Source organism: Ursus arctos, unplaced genomic scaffold (genome assembly GCF_023065955.2).
Source record: "Ursus arctos isolate Adak ecotype North America unplaced genomic scaffold, UrsArc2.0 scaffold_2, whole genome shotgun sequence".
NCBI classification, from domain to species: Eukaryota; Metazoa; Chordata; class Mammalia; order Carnivora; family Ursidae; genus Ursus; species Ursus arctos.
Genome location: NW_026622874.1, coordinates 97,030,452 through 97,050,549, shown reverse-complemented (window position 1 = coordinate 97,050,549; position 20,098 = coordinate 97,030,452). Strand labels below are relative to the sequence as shown.

Here is a 20,098-nt window from a genome sequence, read left to right as displayed (position 1 = left end):
GGAGGGCTGTGATCTTTGCACATTCCAATAAAATTTTGTATTGCGGATTCCACAGATGGCATCTGGTTCTTGCCCCACTGCTGTGAATCGGGAAGGGAGGAATCTGTCTTTCTCGCTGGCAACATCGAAGCTAAGAGAGTTGTCCTGAAACCCAAGGCATGCAGCTAATAATGGAGGCTAGGACCCAAACACAAGGTTTAGGACTCATAATCCCCAAGCATATCTCAGCCTGATGTGCCACCTAGACATCCCTGGGCCCACCCAGTACCTGGCTCTTTTTTCCCCAGAAGTCAGGGCCACCTACCTTATTCCTTGACTTCTCTTCAGACTGCTTACTGCTTTCTATTACCAAAAAAAAAAAAAAAAAAAAAAAAGTTAATAAAACCTGAACTATATGACCCAGGCCAGTATGTTAAGACATTAAAAATGTAACTCATTTATTCCACATTTACGGAGTGCCTACCATGGGGCAGCCTTTGCAGCGAGTGCTAGGAAAACGCGAAATGACAGTCTGCGCCTCCAGGAGCCCAGTGTCCTCCGAGAGCAGGCATTCCCCTGGAGGCAGAAAGACACGAGCTCATTAACGGTATAGCCAGCTTGTATGGACAGGCCCGGGGTGGGAAGGACCTGGTGAGGGCCCAAGTCCCTGAGAAGAGACACACATACGAGGAGGGTGTTGCCAGATTTCAGAGGGTCTCCAAGTGCGGGCTGGGCATGTGAAATTTCCTCTGTACTATTATGATGATGATTCACAACATATTAAAAGCTGGCGACCACGTGATCTGCTGCGATTCTCGCCACAAGTCCATGAAAGGGGAAGCCCTCAGGTATCATCAGGTATCATCCCCATTGACCAGATGGGGAGAATATAACTAAGTTCCACCGGGTAGATGACGGAGAGAGTGCATCTAAATTCCTGGCAGGACGGGAGCCAACGCAGCCGGTTCTGAGTCCGCGGGTTGCATGACTGTTTAATGACGATGCCTTCTGTTTGTAGAGTGCTTTGCGATGTACGAGGTGCTTTCCTGGGCATTTTCTTATTTGCTCTCCTAACTGCATGAGGAAGGCAGACATGGTAGAGGATCTCCATTTCGCAGAGGAAGAAACTGAGAGCCAGAGAGATGATGGGCCTTGCCCAGGCTGTATAAGAACCAGGAGCCAGGCTCTCTGACTCCCCATTCCCTCTTCTAGCAGAAGCAGGGATCGCAGGGAAAGTACAGTAGAGGGAGTGGCTGGACGAGAGGAAGCAGCTCCAGGTCAAGGAGGCATCCATCTCTCACTAGCAACTCCTCCCCAGGGGGCGTCTGGGTGGCTCAGTTGGTTGAACGTCCAACTCTTGGTTTTGGCTCAGGTCATGATCTCACAGGTCATGGGATCAAGGCTCTCGTTCAGCAGGAAGTCTGCTTGAGATTCTCTCCCTCTGTGTCCCCCCCCCAATAAACAAATAAATCTTAAGAAAAAAAAAATCTCGGGGCGCCTGGGTGGCACAGCGGTTAAGCAAGCGTCTGCCTTCGGCTCAGGGCGTGATCCCGGCGTTGTGGGATCGAGCCCCACATCAGGCTCTTCTGCTGTGAGCCTGCTTCTTTCTCTCCCACTCCCCCTGCTTGTGTTCCCTCTCTCGCTGGCTGTCTCTATCTCTGTCGAATAAATAAATAAAATCTTTAAAAAATAAAATAAAGAAAAAAAGAAAAAGAAAATCTCCTCCGCACTCCATCTCCTACTTTGGGCTCCCACTTCTTCCCTCCTATCCTCCCCACCACCCAAGTCTCCCAGCACTAGGGGCCAACTCAGCCACCTCCTGCAGCCCTAGCTCCCACCCTGACTGCCACCTATTGGCCCAAAGCCTCTCCCTGGGCCTGAGCATCAGGCTGACCAAATGCACCTGCCTGACCCCAGCCCACAGGTCACCTAAGATTTTCCTGGAACTACTCAGAATCCTTTTCTCATCATAGCAGACAAGTATTGCTGGATTTGAGTTAGCTAAATGGGGCCTCTTAGACATTGGAATCTAAGCTGAATGTTAACTACGCTTTTTTCCAGCTGGTTGAGGCTAATTCCTCTAAAATTCCATCATAAAATGACATTATGAAAGATGACTGGCAACAGAGAAGCAGACAGTAGTATGGTTTCCCAACTTATGTGAGTCACGCCCAAACGTCCATAAACTCTCTTGATTTTTAAAAATTGATCAGTAAAAATAATTACATGACCCGCACACAATTTCTTTTAAAATAAACAGCTGTGCTAGTCTCTCCATTTTGCAGAAGAGCAAACGAAAGCCCAGAGAGGGTGAGCAAAGTGTCCAAGGAAACATAGCGAAGCCAACTGGCTTTAATTCTCGAGTACTTCCGGGGTTCTTCCACATGCCGGAGTCCCTCACACCTGTGCCTGCATCTGCTGGGCTTGACAAGTGACAAACCCTTGGGGGCCGTGCGCGTTGTGACCCCCCCAAAATGCAGAGCCCAGTGGTGCCCTTCCACACTGCCATCCCATCCTGTCCTGCCTTGTGCACCAACCCCCACCCCAGACAGGTTGGAAGCTGTGACTGTCCCGCTCTGTGGCTCTGTGGCGCCAAAGAGAGGTCAGCAAAAGCAGCCCTCAGAGGACTGATTGCCCAACCAGGAGGGGCTGTGGATCAATTGGCTTCTGCCTCTTCTGGGTTAACCATTTCCTGGCTCTGTCCCTCTCTTGATTGCTCTCCTAACCTGGTATGGAGGAAGGGTGGATCAGGGTTGGGGCTGGGCATCCTTTCCATCTCCCGCTCTGATATCAAGAAGCAGAGGATCTCTCTCTCCCCAGGTCTGACCCCTCCGTGGTCCTATGGGTGCTCATTTGGGCAGGAGTCCCCAGGACTGCGAGGCGGTTTGGGACTTCCGGCTTCAATGCCTGGTGCACGGCTGTGCCAGCCCCTCCCTGACAGCTCATGAGAATGGCTGCCCCAGGCGTCACTTGTCAGGGGCAAAGGCCCGGTGCCCTGGGCATAGACTTGCTGCCAGAGAGTAGAGGGCTGCCAAGGTGAAGCAAGCGAAACTGAAGGTTTCTAGGAACACCTGGGTGTGCTGGGATATGGGAAATCTGGACAGGATTCGTTTCTCCAGAGCTCAGTTTCTACACATGGAAAATGAGGACAATAATTTTGCAGTGAGAAGGACAGCAGGTTCAGTGAGGTTAGCCTGCAAGAACGGCTGTTTATGGCTCCCAGAAAGTTCTCGATCCATTCCTGTCCCCACTCCTGCTGTCTGGATGTTAGCATTCAACTACACCACCATCTCTCACCCTTGACAGCCTCCTCTCCTGTCTCCCCAGCTCCAGCCAGCCCCGCTTTGGTCCACATCTGCCCAGGCTGCGCGAGCGCACTTTTGAAAATACAAGTCGGATCAAGTCACCCTGGTTGTTTAAATACTTTTGGTGGCTCCTCAAGGTTCTCCAAGACAGGGTCCCTGCCTCCTCCCAGTGTTACACACACACACACACACACACACACACACTTGCATGCCATTCCCTTTTTTTTGTTTTAAGATTTTATTTATTTAGAGAGAGCACGTGGGTGTGCATGTGCACGTGTGCGCACGGGCTGGGCAGGGTGCAGCAGGGATAGAGGGAAAGGGAGAGAGGGTCTCAAGCAGACTCCACATTGAGCTCTGAGCCCCACACAGGGCTAGATCTCAAGACCCAGAGATAGGACCTGAGCTGAAGTCAAGAGTCAGATGCTTAGCCAACTGAGCCACCCAGGCGCTCCCCACACAGACCCTTCTTCAAAAATGTCGCGCTCCCTCTAAGCCTGGAACATTCTCTTTTCCTGGATGTGCCTCCCCAATTTCTTTGCCTCATTACCATGTTTCTGTGGTTTAGAAAGCCCCTCATGTGTCATCTCTTTCCAAAAGCCTTCCCTTCCTGTCACCAGTGACCTGGGGCAGGGACCCCTTCACACGGTCCCTACCAAGGTGCTTATCTGCCTGGTCACCTGTGGTCAGCCCCTCGGAGGGGTGTATGTGGACAGAAGCCCCAGTGACTGTGAAGTATGCTGGGGCAAGGTGGGAGGGCAGGCGTGGGCCGGAGGAGGACGGCAGGCACGAACACAAGCTGGAAGGTAGGGGTGAGTTGGGCAGGACTGGCATGGAGCCCCCCTGAGAGGGGGACTGCTGTGACCTGCTTGCCACCAGCCTTCCCCACTCACCTCCTACTCCACAGATAAAGCAGAGGCCGCTATGGGCACCCGGCTGGCTTAGTCAGTGGAGCCTGTGACCCTTGATCTTAGGGTTACGAGTTTGAGTCCCACACTGGGTGTAGAGATTGCTTAAAAATAAAATCTTTAGGGGCACCTGGGTGGCTCAGTCAGTTGAGCATCTGCCTTCAGCTTAGGTCATGATCCCAGGGTCCTGGGATTGAGCCCCGCGTCGGGCTCCCTGCTCAGCGGGGAACCTGGTTCTCCCTCTCCCTCTGCTGCTCCCCCTGCGTGTGCTCTCTCTCAATAACATCTTTAAAAAACAAACAAACAAAAAACCAGACACTGCTAAATATGCCTTGGCAAGGTCCCCTCCCCACCCCCTCCCTTCGCAGAGCTGGCTTGCCCCTCCTGTTGTCTGTGTTCTGGACTCTTCGCCTCTTTCATTTAACAACATATGCAGGTTCTCTTTCCACTGTCACAACACACAGATCTACCATCATTCCTTTCTTCTTAAAGTAAGGAATAAACTTTAACAAACAGTGTTAGAACATCAAGTGATATCATTTTTCTAAATTGTGGAAACAGACTCATAACAACATTTATCTTCTTAACCATTTTTAAATCTTTCTTAAAAATCTTATTTATTTAAGTAATTTCTACGCCCAACCTGGGGCTCGAACTCACGACCCCAAGATCAAGAGTCTCGTGCTCTTCCCACTGAGCCGGCCAGGCACCCCTCTTCTTAACCATTTTTAAGTGTACCCTTCAGTGTCCTTAAGTACATTCACGTTGCACAACCATCACCACAGGCCATCCACGGAATTTTTTCATCTCCCCAAACTGCAATTCTTTCCCAATAGCCATTAACTCCCTATTCCCGGCAACCACCATTCTACTTCCTGTCTCTAAGAGTTCGACTGCTGGGGCGCCTGGGTGGCGCAGCGGTTAAGCGTCTGCCTTCAGCTCAGGGCGTGATCCCGGCGTTCTGGGATCGAGCCCCACATCAGGCTCTTCCGCTATGAGCCTGCTTCTTCCTCTCCCACTCCCCCTGCTTGTGTTCCCTCTCTCGCTGGCTGTCTCTGTTAAATAAATAAAATCTTTAAAAAAAAAAAAAAAGAGTTCTACTGCTGTAGGTACCTCGGATAAGTTGAATCCTGTGATATTTGTCCTTCCATCTCAGGCTTGTTTCACTCAGCATCGTGTCCTCCATGGTGCAGCAGGTGTGAGAATTTCCTCCCTTCAAAGGCGGAATGATATCCCGTTGTACGAATACACCATATTTTGTTTTGTGGACTCTGGGTTGCTCTCGCCTTTTGGCTATGGTGAATACTGCCGCCATCGACACGGGTGTCCAGGCATCTCTTCAGGTCTTTGCTTTCACTTCTTTTGGGTCTACACACCCAGGAGTAGAGTTGCTGGACCCGATGGTAAGTCTATTTTTAATTTTTGGAGGAGCGCCGTTCTGTTTAATACCTCCATAATACTGCTTATGAAAAAATATTCCTTGACTACGATCCAACTGCCTATCTGCTGCTAAACATTTAGGTAACCTCGACTTTTCCTATTGTAAACCATGCCACAGTGATCATCTTTAAGGGGTGCCCGGATTTGGGCAAATACACACGGGTATCTGCGGGGAGATTCTAGAAAGGGAAGGTGGGGTCAAAACTGCGCACGCTAGAAAGTTGGAGTCACTGTCGCGTTACTTTCCGAGAAGCTTCCCCCAACCTACAGTCTTAGCGTCAGTGTATATGAGTGTGTCTACGTACATCCTGGCCAACCCGCAACGCTTTCGGTCCCTTCAATGGTGGTCACTGTGACAGCTGTGGTTTTGATTAGGATTTTCCTTAGTACTAGTGAACCTCTTTTCCGATGTTTACTGGCTGGGGGCACGTGTTCCTCTGGGACTTGATTTTTTCTGTTCTTTGCCATGAAGAGTTTCCAGTCCCACCTTATTTGACCGGCCAGTCGTTTATGCCACTGTTGCCAGCGACAGAATTTTAGGTTTGAAATGACTTTCTGTTGGAATTCTGCCGACAATGTTCCATGGCCTCTTAGAACCCATGGTTGCTATTGAAAAGCCTGACGCCATGCTGATTCCTGATCCTTAGTACGTGACCTGCTCTTTTCTATCTGAAAGTGGTTAGGGTCTTCTCTTCCCCCCGCCACTCTCGAATCTCATGACATGCCTTCCGTGGGTGTCCTTGCATTCATCACACGAGACCCCTTCTAATCAAGAGACTTGTATCTCAGTCCCAGGAAATCTTCTTGGGTGGTTTCTCTTAAGCCATTTTTTTCCCTTGGTTCTTTCTGTTTTGAACACTTTTGGTTGGATGTTAGACTTCCCAGACGGATTCTCCGAGTCTCTTTCTCTTGGCTTTCCTGCTTTCCTTCTCTCCTGCTCTCATTTCATTTCTCTTCTTTGGATTTTACATTTCCACCCTTGTAGTTTCCATTTCCCAGAGTGCTCCCGTGTTCTCTGTCTGGTTTTCATGGCATCCTCCAAAGGCTGTCAAGCGAGGAGGGTCAGGGGCGGATAAAGTGCCTGGGCTTACTGTGCCTTCCCCTCTCCCCTGAGAGCCCCCTCTGAGGTCCCGCATGGCTCCTCCAGTCTGGACTCTGGTGCTGCTGGCGGGGGCTGCCTGGGGCCGGGGCCACATGCCTACCCCTGTCCGGTAAGCTGGGCTCAGGGGGTAATCAGGCGTGGCTCCAAGGGAGGGCAAGGGGCAAAGCTGGAGGGGGCAAGCAGGGTAACGACAAAGGACACAGCCCTGGGGACAAAGAGGATGATGAACAGGAATGGTGGGGGGAACCCTGCAGCCCGAGAGCCTGTAACTAAGGGGTGAGAAGCTCAGCAGGAACTGGACAGAGCCCAGGTGTGAGAAGAGGGAGGAGGCATGGAGTGGGAGACAGAGGAGAGGTGGGGCCCTCAGAAAATGGACGAACCCAGGGCAAATTCAGCAGATAGGAGACTTCGGGTAGAGGCAGTGAGACATGATGGATGGCTTGGTGTCCTGGAGCTTGTTTGGGGGGATTTGAGCAAATAGAACTTGCACAAGTAGAGCAGAGGGCTGTTGGGTGTGGCCCACGCCACCTGGGGAGGGGCAGCTGGCTTCTCTGTGGGGTTCAGCGGGTGAGGAGGGGCCATCGTTCTGTAACTCATCTATATGTTCAGTAGCCTGTAGCTGGGGCAGGACCACCTGCCACCCACCTGGCAACATGGGACCCACAGAATCCCCACTCTCAGCCCAAAGGAAAGAGCTTCCCAGGTGCGAACACTTGAGTCCTCCATACACAGGAACTGGTACCTCCTCGAGCGAGGCTTTCCCACGCATACAACCTTGGGCACAGAGGCGCTGAGGGAAACCGTGGGGACGGGAGGAGCTCGGAGGGGAGATGCTTTTTCTTTTTTTTAGGAGATAGATGAGAATTTAGTGTGAGGAGGACTTTTGAAAACCTTAAAGAAGACAAGTAAACACACGTTCACTGCCTACACTTTAGTACGATATGGCGAACGCAAAAGGAAAAGTCTCCCATGAATCACCACTCAGAAAGCTCATATCTTCGACACTTACGATTCTTGATAATAACCAGTATTCTTTTTTTTTTTTTTTTTTCTTTTCTCCTTTTTCCAAATCAACCCCAAGGAAAGAGAAGCCTCCGGACTGGAAGGCAGTTGCTCGCAGCTCTAGGGATAACTGTGAGTTGGAAACCAGCACCATTCAGATTTCTCTTCTTCCCCGGGGTGGCCACCTCCAGGGCCCTAGGGGCTGAGTGATGGCACAGACATGGAGTGAATGTTAGAGGGTGGAGGAGACATGGAGAAGTAGAGGCCAAGCCCTACCTGGAACAGTCACGTTCAAATTAACAACAAAATGTATGCACCCAGACAAAGCCTGTCTGCCCGGCTGAATCCAGCCCCCGGGACCCCAGTTTGCGACCCCTGTCCCAGAAGCCATTCTGCCCTGACCTCTGCCCTGAATTTCTCCTAAGAGATTCTTATTTCTTGGATTCTCTCTTAAGAGGCTCTGCTCTGGACCCTAAGTCTCCTAGTGGCTGCCTTCTCTGCGCTTAGCAACCCGTCAACCCCCAGCCCCCAGTTTGGCCCTCTCCCCCGTCCTGGCCTCAGAGCAGTCCTTTCTTCCCAGCTATTCTCACCCAGTGTGACTTTGAGGATGACTCCAAACCCCTCTGTGATTGGACCCAAGCGTCCACAGATGACGGGGACTGGATTCGAGCCAGTGGGCCCTCCCCCACTGGCAGCACCGGTCCCCCTGGGGGGTACCCCAATGGAGGTGAGGAAGCCTAAGGTTTAGGAAGACAGCTGGGAGGTGGGCTCGGGCAGACCTGGGCGCAGGGAGAAGGGAGGCAGCTGGAAGTGGGTTCCTGGACTCCGGATGGGGGGTGGGAGGGGCAGCTGTCAGGGGCGGCAGGGCCTCCTCACCATCCTGGGCTCTGCCTCCCCCAGAGGGCTACTACCTGCACATGGAATCAAGCACCTTCCACCGGGGCGGGGTGGCCCGCCTACGCAGCCCCCCCATTTGGGAGCAAGGCCCCCTCTGTGTGCACTTCGCCTACCACATGTTTGGGCTGTCGTGGGGCGCCCAGCTCAGACTGCTACTGCTCAGGGACACCAAGAAAAAGCACCCCAGCCTGCTCTGGAAGCACATTAACACCCAGAGCCCCTCCTGGATGCCCACCGCTGTCACGGTGCCTATGGGGCTTGTCCTGCCCAGCCAGGTGAGGCCGAGGGCAGAGCCTTGGGCCCCAGGGGGTAATATCTGGGTCTGTCGGGGGGTGGGCAGGAGGGGCTGGAGCAAAGAGGGGGCGCGGGGCTGGGCCATCTGAATTCAGGCAGGAAAACTGGGAGCCCGAGGCAAAGGAGCTTACAGGGTGGGTGGTCCCCTCCTTTCTCCCACAGGTGATGTTTGAAGGAGTAAGGGGCAGCACAGCTTACCTGGACATCTCTCTGGATGCCATCTCTATCCATCGGGGCTCCTGCAATCGGGGTAAGCCTCTGTCCCTCTTCCCTTTTCTCTCTGACTCCACCAGCTGCCCAGGGCGGCAGAAGTACCTCAGGGACCACGACCCTGCTTTCTCCCGAGTTGGGGCTGCTTGCTTTCCTCTACCTCCACATCTCACACATTTGAATCCTGAAGCAGCCACACCTAAAGAGAGGTTCTCTTTTAACAGGGTTGTGGTAATACCTTTTCTAGAGTGACCAACTATTCCAGTTTGCCCTGGGCTGTCCCTCTTTTTGCACTGAAAAGTCCTGCATCTCAGGAAACCCTCAGTTCCTGGCCAAAACGGGATGTCTGGTCACCCTGTTACCCCAGATTCACCCAGAATCAGCCCTCTAAGCTGACATGAGAGACTCAAGGGGAGCAAATTCAAGTGAAGGAAAATCCCAGAAGCTGAGTGCAAAGAACTAACACTTACTGAGCACAGGATTATGCTAGCTGCTCTCCACAAATGATCTAATTTACCACAGGCGGGTACTGTTGTTCCCAGTTATAGATGAGGAAACGAATACGCAGTTTAAACAATCTGTCCCAGGAATAAACCGTTAAGGGGTGGGGCTGTATCTGCCTCAAAAGCCCACCGTGGCTGACAGCAGGACACAGACGGGGACAGAATTCTGACGCCAGGCTAAGGCATACTTCTTGGAGCTTCATCCTCCTAGAAAAAGCTAAATCCTCCCTTCCCCTTCTTCTTCCCCCTCAGTCTGCATGATGCAGACGTGCAGCTTCGACGTTCCAAATGATCTCTGTGGCTGGAGCTGGATCCCAACAGCCTCTGGGGCCAAGTGGGTCCAGAAGAAGGGGCTGTCCGGGGTGCCAAACGTGGGGCCTGAAGATGATTTCTCTAGCCCTGGTAGTGAGTAACGGCCACACTTCTGTCCTTTGCCTTTCTGGGCTTCTAGTGACCCCTGCAGGAGTTTATGATGTTTGCCTGACTAACGGACAGTAACTGCCCTGGGATGGCCTGGGGTGAACCCCAGCAACCTCAAACCTCCGTCTGCTCAAGTTACTCGGCTGACCAATGCCGTCCCACAAACTAACCCTAACCCATGCTCCCTAATTTCTTTTCTAAGTCCCCCCCCCCCGCTTTGTTCTCCGTCCCTTTGCATTTCTCCATTCTCAATCCTCTCCCTTCGTTTTCCTGTTCTTTTCTCTTCTCCTCCGTCTCCCCCCACCACCCATAAGTCCTTTCGGCTCACTCCAACGGCAGGCTCTCCTTCCTGGGCTCTTTCCCGCTGCCTGAGATCTGCCTTCTAGAAAGACCTGGAGAACCACCCCCTTCCCTTCACTTGGCGTATCTCTGCATCTCACCGACCGCCTCACAGCATTAGCACCCCAGGCCAAGCCCAGCGGCCTCAGTAAATGTTGGCTGCTGTTTTAATATTCTCTGTCTTGCTTTTTCCCTCTTGCTTCCTATTTTTCCATCTTCTCTTTTTCTCCCACTTCTTTCCACCAACCAGCTATCCCATCATCGCCCTCCTTGCGTTTTCTTTCACCATTTACCATTTCTTTCCTTCCTCTTCCTCCTCCTTCCCTGCTGTTTCCTCTCTTTTCTCTCCCACTCCCCCCACTCTCCGCCTCCCTCCCGTCCAGCCCTCTTTTCCGGCCTTCCCAAAGCCCGCCTTTCCAGAAAGGCCTGCGCGAGCGTTCTCACCGGGGAGGACCGCGTGGGAGTCAGGGAAGAGCACGCCTGCGCGGCTTTATTCCCCTCCCCCGGCTACCAGTTGCGTCACGGAGCGAGGTCCAAGCTGATTGGCTGTCTGAGCTGCTGGGGGTGGGGAGATGCCGGGTTCTAGGCCTTGGCTCAGTTCTCTGTCGCTAGTCTCTGTCCCTAGTCTGTGTGAGTCAACTATATGCAGTGGGTCAAGAACCGGAAGAGGACACGACTCTGGGGGACCTAAAGCGTCAGAACTCAAAGGACGGGATTCTGGCTGCTGCTTCTGAGAGGATGCTGCGTTTCATATGGCAGTGCTTGCGTCCTTACCACTCTTGCCAAGCATTTCTGGAAGGCTCGAAGGCTTCGGCCAGTTGTAGGCCCACCTCAGAGCTGGCTGATCCTAGGCAGCTGTTGGGGCTTCCCAGGCCCAGGACCCCTGCCATCACAGGGCCCTATCCCTGTGCCGGACTCCCTCAATTTCGGCCACCCACCTCCCTGGCCTTTTACTTCCTAGGTGGTTTCTACATGCTCCTGGACCCCAAGAATGCAAAACCAAGGCAGAAATCTGTCCTCCTGAGCCCCCTGAGCCATTCCTCTGGCTGTCTGAGCCTGTCCTTCCACTACATCCTCCGTGGACAGTCACCTGGTGCAGCCCTCACCATCCATGCCTCCGTCTTGGGTGAGACGCAGTCGCTGGCTTTGCAAGGACCTGAGGCTCATCTCCCAGGGTTGGGTTGACAGGAAACTATGGGGCATCCCTCAGGGTCTAGGGAAATCTAGGATATATGCAAGGTTACTCCATGGAGTGGAACCAAGGAGCCAGGAGAGCGCTGGCTTCTGGAAAAACAGATACAAGTGCCAGGAGAGTGAGCAAGGAGGATGTGCTTGCATTTGGGAGAGAGGAATACACTCCCAAGTATTCCCTTTGCTACTCATCCTTCTGAGTATAGGTTTGAAGTCATTTTTCAGTCCCCTTCATAAGTCAGTTGTCTCTCGGATTCCTTCCATTGCAGGCAGCATCCGGAAACACACTCTCTTCTCAGGACAGCCTGGACCCAACTGGCAACCTGTTTCTGTCAATTATACAGGCCAGGGACAAATTCAGGTACAGAGGAGCAAGAGGTCAGGATTCCTTGTACATGGTAGGCACCTCTGATATTGAAACGAATTGAGGGTCTGGGCACTGGGAGCTGGGTGCCTGGGTTCCTGCATAGAATAAAATTAGATGGGGGGAGGGTTGGGGCATTTGGGCTGGATTTTCACTCCCAGCCCCCTTTCTCTCTCTCTTCAGTTCACCGTGGTGGGTGTGTTTGGAGAGACCCCAGAGCCAGCCGTGGCAGTGGATGCAATCAGCATTGCTCCCTGTGGGGGTGAGAGCAAGGTCCCAGGAAGACCAGATCGCTCAGAACCGGGGGACGGATGGGGGAGGAATAGGGAGCATGGCCCACATTGCTCACATCTCCCATTTTGACCCCCTAGAGAGCTTTCCTCAGTGTGACTTTGAAGATGATGCCCATCCCTTCTGTGACTGGGCCCAGGCTTTAGGGGATGGAGGACACTGGACCCGGGAAAATAAAAATATGCACATCCAGGGTGCAGGCTCTTTTGGAGGTGAGGAGATTGACGATCCCTCAAGCCAACAAATGACTGAATCTTCTCCGGGCTGGGGGGTTGGCTGGTGTGACTGATGGAAGAAGATATCGTAGGTGGTGAAGATCAGCCAGCAGGTGCTTACTGGGAAGCTGCCATGGGGTCCGAGCTGTGGAGATGACAAAAGTAGAGTGAGTTGAAGATTCTCATGGCTGTGGGGGGTCACTGAAACCCCCAGAAAATGCAGGCATCTCTCTTTGCCGAGCCCAAGCGTTCAAAATCCACAATCTCATTTTCAGTCAAGACATTTACTGGTGCAGCCAGCAAAGGAGTCTGGGCTGCTGGCTTGGTTTTCCCTTTCTTTCTGATCTTGCCTTCTTCAGTTGGAAGTCCAAAACAAGCAGGAAACACACACACACACACACACACACACACACACACACACAACCCCTGCTACAATGCCGGGAGTTTGCGTGTTTGCATCAGACCCTCTTTGGAAAGCACGGTGTTGCGAGAGAAAACAACACTGGGCTGCCCTGTGGAGGTTTGTCATCTTGTCCTCCTTTTGATTCCCTTCTTTTTTTGCCCAGGAGGTCACTATATTTTCGTCGAGGCTGACAAGTTCTCTGAGGCAGGCCAGTCTTTCAGACTGGTGAGCCGGCCCTTCTGTGCCCCGGGTGCGATCTGTGTGGAGTTTGCCTACCACATGTATGGCCTCGGAGAGGGCACTAAGCTCAGTCTCCTGCTGGAGAGTCCTGCGGGCAGTTCCCCATCTCTCCTCTGGCACCGCGTTGGGTCTCAGAGTCCTGACTGGCTGAACACCTCTGTCACCATCCCTTCGGGGCATCAACAGCCCATGCAGGTGAGGAGAGAGCGCGCCCCGTCAGCGTCTGCTGGAATGTGGTGAGGGGGGACATGATGTCTGGGTACGATCAGGGCTGGGAAGGTGGGCCTCTCGAAAGGGAGCAGAGCAGAGGTGAACTCGGTGTCCCCGAGAGGGATATCTGGCTCCTGAAAAGGAGCCGGGGCAGAGTTGGACTGTCGAGGCTAGAACAAGGTGGCCTTTTGGCAGAGGACAGACTGACCAGGAGAGTCCCTGAGCTGCCAGGGATTCACTTGCATTTCTCTCTTCTCTGTCCCTCATTACCTTCAGCTGATATTTGAGGCCATCAGGGGTACCAACACTGCCTTTGTTGTTGCTGTGGGTTTTATCTTGATCAATCACGGGACTTGTCGAGGTAAGACAAAACCCAAGGCCCCAGAAAGGGGGCCGTGCTCTGAGATGACCATCTCTTGGACTGCTGAAAATCAAGCTCTCTCTTTCTTGAGTTTTGACACAGATTTGTGTTCCATATTCTGCCCGCCTCTACCTTCCCGGTCTTACCGGGATGCTTGCTTGAGTGAATGTGATTCTGATGCCATGAATTTCTGTGGCTGGATCCACAACCCCTTTACCTAGTGGACAGCAATCCTGAAGGGAGGACAGACATCCTATTCATGTTGTGTTTCCTGTATCTGGCACAATGTCTGATGTATATTAGGAGCAGTCAGTGTTTGTTGCGTGTTTGTTGAGTGAGTGAAGGTTGGGGTTGGAAGTGGGAGAGGTGTAAGTTACCCTTTGAGCCCACCCACTCCAATTCGAAGTGAGTGAAGAGGGTGATGGTATGATTTTGACTGAACTCCAGGGTTTATTTGTTTGTTTGTTTTTCTTTTCAGGAACAGTGCCACCAGAGCTTCCTTCCAAATCTCCAGTTTCCCCCCCTGGCCCTTCTGAAACTCCTGTCTCCACAGGAAAACCTATGACTCCTACAGAAAAACCTATGGCCCCCACAGAAAAACCCATGGCCCCCACAGAAAAACACACTGTCCCCAGTGCAATAGCCACTGTCCTCACAGAAAGACCCGTGGCCCCCAAAGAAAAACACACTGTCCCCACAGAAAAACCCATGGCCCCCACAGAAAAACACACTGTCCCCAGTGAAATAGCCACTGTCCCCACAGAAAAACCCATGGTTCTCACAGAAAAACCTATGGCCCCCACAGAAAAACACACTGTCCCCAGTGAAATAGCCACTCTCCCTACAAAAAAGCCCATGGCCCCCTCAGAAAAGTCCACTGTCTCCCCAGAAAGATCCACCTTTTCCCCAGAAGAATCCACCTTCCCCACAGAAAAACTCACCATCCCCACACAAAAGCCCACCATCCCCACAGAAAAGCCCACTATTCCCACTGAAAGACCCACTGTCCCCACTGAAGAGATCACTGTGCCTCCTAAAGAGACCACTGTCCCCCCTGAAAAGACCACTGTCCCTCCTGAAAAGCCCACTGTCTTCACTGGAGAGTCTACCATCCCCACTGAAAAATCCACTCACTCTATTGAAGAGTCTGTTGTTCCCATTGAAGAGACTACTATACCCCTTGAAGAGCCCACTGTCTCCACGGAAGAGTCCACTGTCTCCACTGAGGAGTCCATAGCCCCTCCTGAAGAGCCCACTGTCTCCACAGAAAAGCCCACTGTCCACACTGAAAGGACCACCATCCTCACAGAAAAACCCACCATGCCCACTGAAAGGACCACCATTTCCACAGAAAAGCCGCCTATCCCTGCAGAAAAACCTGCAGTCCACACTGAAAGAACCACCATCCATACCACCATCTCCATAGAAAAACCCACTATCCCCATAGAAAAGCCCACTGTCCACGCTGAAAAACCCATGGTCCCCACTGGAAGGACTACTGTTACCACAGGAAGACCTACAGTCCCCACAGAAAAACCCACCATCCCTACTGAAAAGACCACCATCCCCACAGAAAAACCCACTATCCCCATAGCAAAACCCACCATCTCCACTGAAAGGTCCACTGTCCCTACAGAAAAACTCACTGTCCCCACAGCAAAACCCACCATGCCCACTGAAAAACCCACCATCCCTACAGAAAAACCCACTATCCCTACAGCAAAACCCACCATCCCCACTGAAAGGTCCACTGTCCCTACAGAAAAACTCACTGTCCCCACAGCAAAACCCATCATCCCCACTGAAAAACCCACCATCCCTACAGAAAAACCCACCGTCCCCACTGAAAGGTCCACTGTCCCCGCAGGGAAACCCACTATCCCCACTCAAAGGTCCACTGTTCCAACAGAAAAACCCACCATCCCCACAGAAAAACCCACTGTCCCCACTAAAAGGACTACTGTCCCCACAGAAAAACCCACCATCCCCACTGAAAAACCCACTGTCCCCACAGAAAAACCCACTGTCCTCACTAAAAGGCCTACCATCCCCACAGAAAAAAGCACCGTCCCTATTGAGAAGACCACCATGCCCACAGAAAAACCCACAATTCCCACAGAAAAACCCACCGTCCCCACTGAAAAGACCACCATGCCCACAGAAAAACCCACTGTCCCCACTAAAAAGCCCACCATCCCCACAGAAAAGCCCACTGTCCCCACTGAAAAGACCACCGTCCCCACAGAAAAAACCACCATCCCCACTGAAAAAACCACCATGCCTACAGGAAGACCCACCATCCCTACTGAAAAGACCACCATGCCCACAGAAAAACCCACCATCCCCACAGAAAAATCTACTGTCCCCACCGAAAGGCACACAGTTCCTACGACGCCCCAGCCCAGCCCAACACTTGTACCAATTGGGCCACCAGTCTTGGTGACGCCTCCTATGACTGCTCCAAGTACCTCCATGACCACGGCAACCCCTAGACGTACTCCAGGTATGTGATGGAGCGTTGGGCAAACAGCAGAAAGTAAGAGACTGTGAGTAGGAAAGAGAATTAGATAGATGGATGCATCTAGTAGAAAACTGCAGTCTTAGAGGAGAAACGATTGGGACATGGTAACTTTAGAAAAAATGAGGACTACCCTGGCCAAGAGGGAAGCAAGGCATATAGCTGGGGGTGGAGGTTGTTGGGACCCAAGCACTAGGCTTACAACATCTTTTTTTTTTTTTTTAAATAGAGATATAATTCGTATACCATAAAATTCATTCTTCTGAAGTGTACAATTCAGGAGTTTTGGTATATCCACGAGATTGTGCAAACATCCGTTTCTAAATCCAGAACATTTTTATGAGCCCTAAAGAAACCCCCTACCCGTTAGCAGTCACTCCACATTCTCCCCAGCCCCCACTGCGCCCCATCCCCTGGCAACCCCTAACCTACGTTCTGTCTCTGTGAATTTGCCTGTTCTAGACATTGCACACACAGAGAATGATGTAGTGTGTGGTCTTTTGTGACTGGCTCCTTGCACTCGGCATCATGTTTTAAAGGTTTGTCTGTGTGCGAGAACTTCAAGTTCATCCACGTGTCAGATCCTTGTTCCTTTTTATGGCTGAATCCTAGGGACCTCCTTCCTGGAGAACTTGAGGGCGCGGGTAGAGACAGGAAATCTCCCGGAAAAAAGCAGTAGAGTGAAGGCTTGACGCAGGGTGTTTTCCCCTTAGCGAGGTGCCCCCCAAATGCCCACTACGAGCCCTGCGCCTGCCCAGCATCCTGCGAGAGACCCAAGCCCAGCTGTAGGCCCCTCTGCAAACCCGGCTGTGTCTGCAATTCTGGCTTTTTGTTTCATGAGTCCCGCTGCATCAATGCGTCTTCCTGCAATTGTTTCTACAACAACAATTACTATAAGGTAAGACCACTGGGAGGCCAGGGCCCCGAAGAGAGATGGCGAGGGGGTTCTGACTTCATCTCCTCCCCAGGGGAGATGACTTCGGATCTGTTGGGACCACCCCAAGGGGCCAGCTCACAAGCTGGTGAAGTTACACAATGGTGGAGTGATTCTTTCCAAATGTGTCTTTTCCTTGTCCTCTCTGTTCATGCGGTAAATATTTGCTAAGTACCCACTTTGGCCCAGCTAGTACTCACTGGGCCAGCCAGGTGGTCCAAGACCTTCCTCATCTCCTTTTTGAGGAAAGCTGGGGGTCCCTGCATATGCAGAGAGCCCTGGATGCTGAGTAGAGCTTCAGGCCTGTTCAGGGCAGAACACAGCATTCCAGAATCTTCTTCCAAAGGAACTTGCAAATCCTGTCAAAACACAGGAGTTCCCGTCTCCCCGAATTGGTAACCCACCCCCCTCCCCAGGAAGATTCGAAGCAAGCAGAAGGGGCACAGGCTCTGAGCCATTGCTGTCCAAAAGGGATAGCACGCAAGCCTCACACGTTATTTTATGTTTCTTGATAGCCATGTTTTTAAAAATTAAAGGGAACGGGTTAAGTGAATTCCAATAATGTACGCAATCTCTATTCTCATTTCAACATGTAATGAAGAGTTCTTAATGAGATCGCTTACATTCCTGTTTTCCCCCATACTAATTCTTTGAAATCCAGTGTGTATTTTTACACTTAGGACATATATCAACTTGGACCAGCCACATTTCAAGAGTTCGATAGCCACAAAGGGCTGGTGGCCGCTGTATTGGACAGGGCCACCCTAGAGTCAAGCCTATCAGAGCTTTAAATCTGGGTTCCAAAATTCACTTGCTGGGTGACCTTGGGCAAGATTCTTTTCCTCTTCAGATCTGTTTCTGTGTCTACAAAACGTGTCCATAATATCTACTTACCTCATAAGATTGTTGTGAAGATGAAGTTAGATCCCAACTTGGACCGAGTACTTAATAAATGTTACAATTATTAGCTAATTATGATAAATATCATATGTAAGTCATTGTAAGTGTGTTAAGCTATTCACTAGCGTCCAGTGGCTCTTCTCAGTTCCAGGTGTTCTTCCCATCTGTCATCTGAGATGCTATTTGTCTCTTTGGGCACCACTTTCTCCCCCACTTCCCTTTAACCAGTCTCTTGGGAGTCCCTGTGTCAGGGACGCATGTATGCATGTCTTATAAAGATTCATTTATGCATCTAACGAATGTTTCTTCAGTACTCTCAACCCTCCTGGAATTGGGGCCACCACGAATAGGGCATGGTCCTTGCTCTCCTAATGCTCTCAGATCCTGGGGGACACGTGGGGTCTTAGGTCACTCTGATACAGCAAGCGTGTCTTGAATGAGAGCTCCTGCCAAGCAGTGTGCTATGTGTTGAGGCTACAAAGTGAATAAAGAGACACAGTCCCTCACAGAGTGCTTGCAATCAAACAATCACAGAAATTAACACGAAGGTGCAATCGTGGTAAGTCCTGGGAAAGAAAGGTACCCTGAGCTGTGAGGATGACCTAGTCAGGGGGGTCTGAGAAGTCTTCCCGAGGAAGTAGTGACCCTTGAGCTGAACTCTGCTGGCTGGTTGCATAAGAATGATTTGGAAAGGAACAGAAAAGCATTCCAGGATGAGAGAGCAGCATATGGCAATGTCCTGTGGTAGACAGGAATATCTGGTAGGGGTTGGGAAGAGGAAGAGTATGAGCAAGTTTAGGTCTGCAGGTTTGGTGGGGAAGGGCTAAGGGCCCCTAGAGCTACAACGTTGTGACTCTGGATCCCCTGCTCCCAGCCCGGGGCGGAGTGGTTCAGCTCTAACTGCACAGAACGTTGCCGCTGCAAGCCTGGCAGTCAGATGGAGTGTCAGATCTCCCAGTGCGGGACACACACGGTGTGCCAGCTAAAGAACGGCCAGTATGGATGCCAACCCTACGGTGAGACCCTCCCTTCATGCTACCCCCGCCCGCCAGCCTGTCAGAGTGGGTATGACGCCAGGGTCCCAATCCCTTCCTTGACCAGAGGAATCCTGGGTGGGTGAGGCGGCTGAGGGACCTAGCCTGCCGCTTCACATGCTCCCCACCCCCTCCCCTCGGCAGGCACTGCCACGTGCACTGTCTATGGAGACCCTCATCAAATCACCTTTGATGGGAGGCACTTCAGCTTCACGGGCAAATGCACCTACATCTTGGCCCAACCCTGCGGCAACTCAACAGGTAGGGCCCTGGAGATGCCTGGGCCAGGGGTCCAAGGTCAGAACAGCTGTGCATGGGAGCACAGAGGGTGGCAGGAAAGGGCCGGGGGTGGGGGCAGATGGGGGAGACGCGAGATGGGAACAGGGCCTTCTGTAGAACAAGAGTTGACAGGTCCACGCCAGAAGCAAGACTTTCGCAGGACCAGACTGCGGGGGAGAGTGCCCTGTAAGACACTTCCCTTTATCAGCAGTTTCCAGGGCCCACTTTTAGCGAGGACCCGAGGACCCGCCTGGAATAATGGGAATAATGGCCATAGAGGGAGGCGAGAACTATTACAAAGCCTCGCCCCGGAGGATGTCCCAGTCCCTTAGGGGAGACAGAGTCTCAGCAGAGTTACAGGCGATTCTGGAAGAAGGCTGACAGTCACATCTGGGTCCCGCCTCCCCTCTCAAACTAAGGGCCGGGGTCTGGGGGGGGCCTTTATCTCTGCAGCACCAGGTGTGGGCACCATCCCTAGTGGACGCTCAGAAATGCTTGTTGAGGGGACGCCTGGGTGGCTCCGTCGGTTAAGCGTCTGTCTTTGGCTCGGGTCATGATCCCAGTGTTCTGGGATCAAGTCTCACATGGGCTTCCTGCTCAGCGGGGAGTCCGCTTCTCCCTCTGCCCCTCCCCCCACCAACTGGAGCTCCGGCATGTGCGCGCTTTCTCTCTCTCTCTCTCAAATGGATAAATAAAATCTTTTTAAAAAAAAGAAAGAAAGGAAGAAATGCTTGTTGAATGAATCCCTGCGTACTCTTG

The 20,098-nt window shown here is 52.1% G+C and overlaps 1 protein-coding gene across 1 annotated transcript in view; it reads left to right on the top strand.

The window, feature by feature from the left end:
• Positions 1-6,766: 6,766 nt before the first annotated feature.
• ZAN (zonadhesin) overlaps positions 6,767-20,098 on the top strand; it is a 32,836-nt gene continuing 19,504 nt past the window's right edge. Inside the window, exons 1-19 of the mRNA XM_048224493.2 lie at positions 6,767-6,843; positions 7,816-7,868; positions 8,317-8,463; positions 8,637-8,908; positions 9,090-9,177; positions 9,893-10,045; positions 11,361-11,525; positions 11,860-11,951; positions 12,138-12,216; positions 12,326-12,458; positions 13,013-13,298; positions 13,590-13,674; positions 14,189-14,256; positions 14,404-14,490; positions 14,632-14,763; positions 15,232-16,177; positions 16,906-17,090; positions 18,901-19,042; positions 19,205-19,321. Coding sequence (XP_048080450.1) covers positions 6,767-6,843; positions 7,816-7,868; positions 8,317-8,463; positions 8,637-8,908; positions 9,090-9,177; positions 9,893-10,045; positions 11,361-11,525; positions 11,860-11,951; positions 12,138-12,216; positions 12,326-12,458; positions 13,013-13,298; positions 13,590-13,674; positions 14,189-14,256; positions 14,404-14,490; positions 14,632-14,763; positions 15,232-16,177; positions 16,906-17,090; positions 18,901-19,042; positions 19,205-19,321 — 3,307 coding nt within the window. The remainder of the gene's footprint in view (positions 6,844-7,815; positions 7,869-8,316; positions 8,464-8,636; positions 8,909-9,089; positions 9,178-9,892; positions 10,046-11,360; positions 11,526-11,859; positions 11,952-12,137; positions 12,217-12,325; positions 12,459-13,012; positions 13,299-13,589; positions 13,675-14,188; positions 14,257-14,403; positions 14,491-14,631; positions 14,764-15,231; positions 16,178-16,905; positions 17,091-18,900; positions 19,043-19,204; positions 19,322-20,098) is intronic.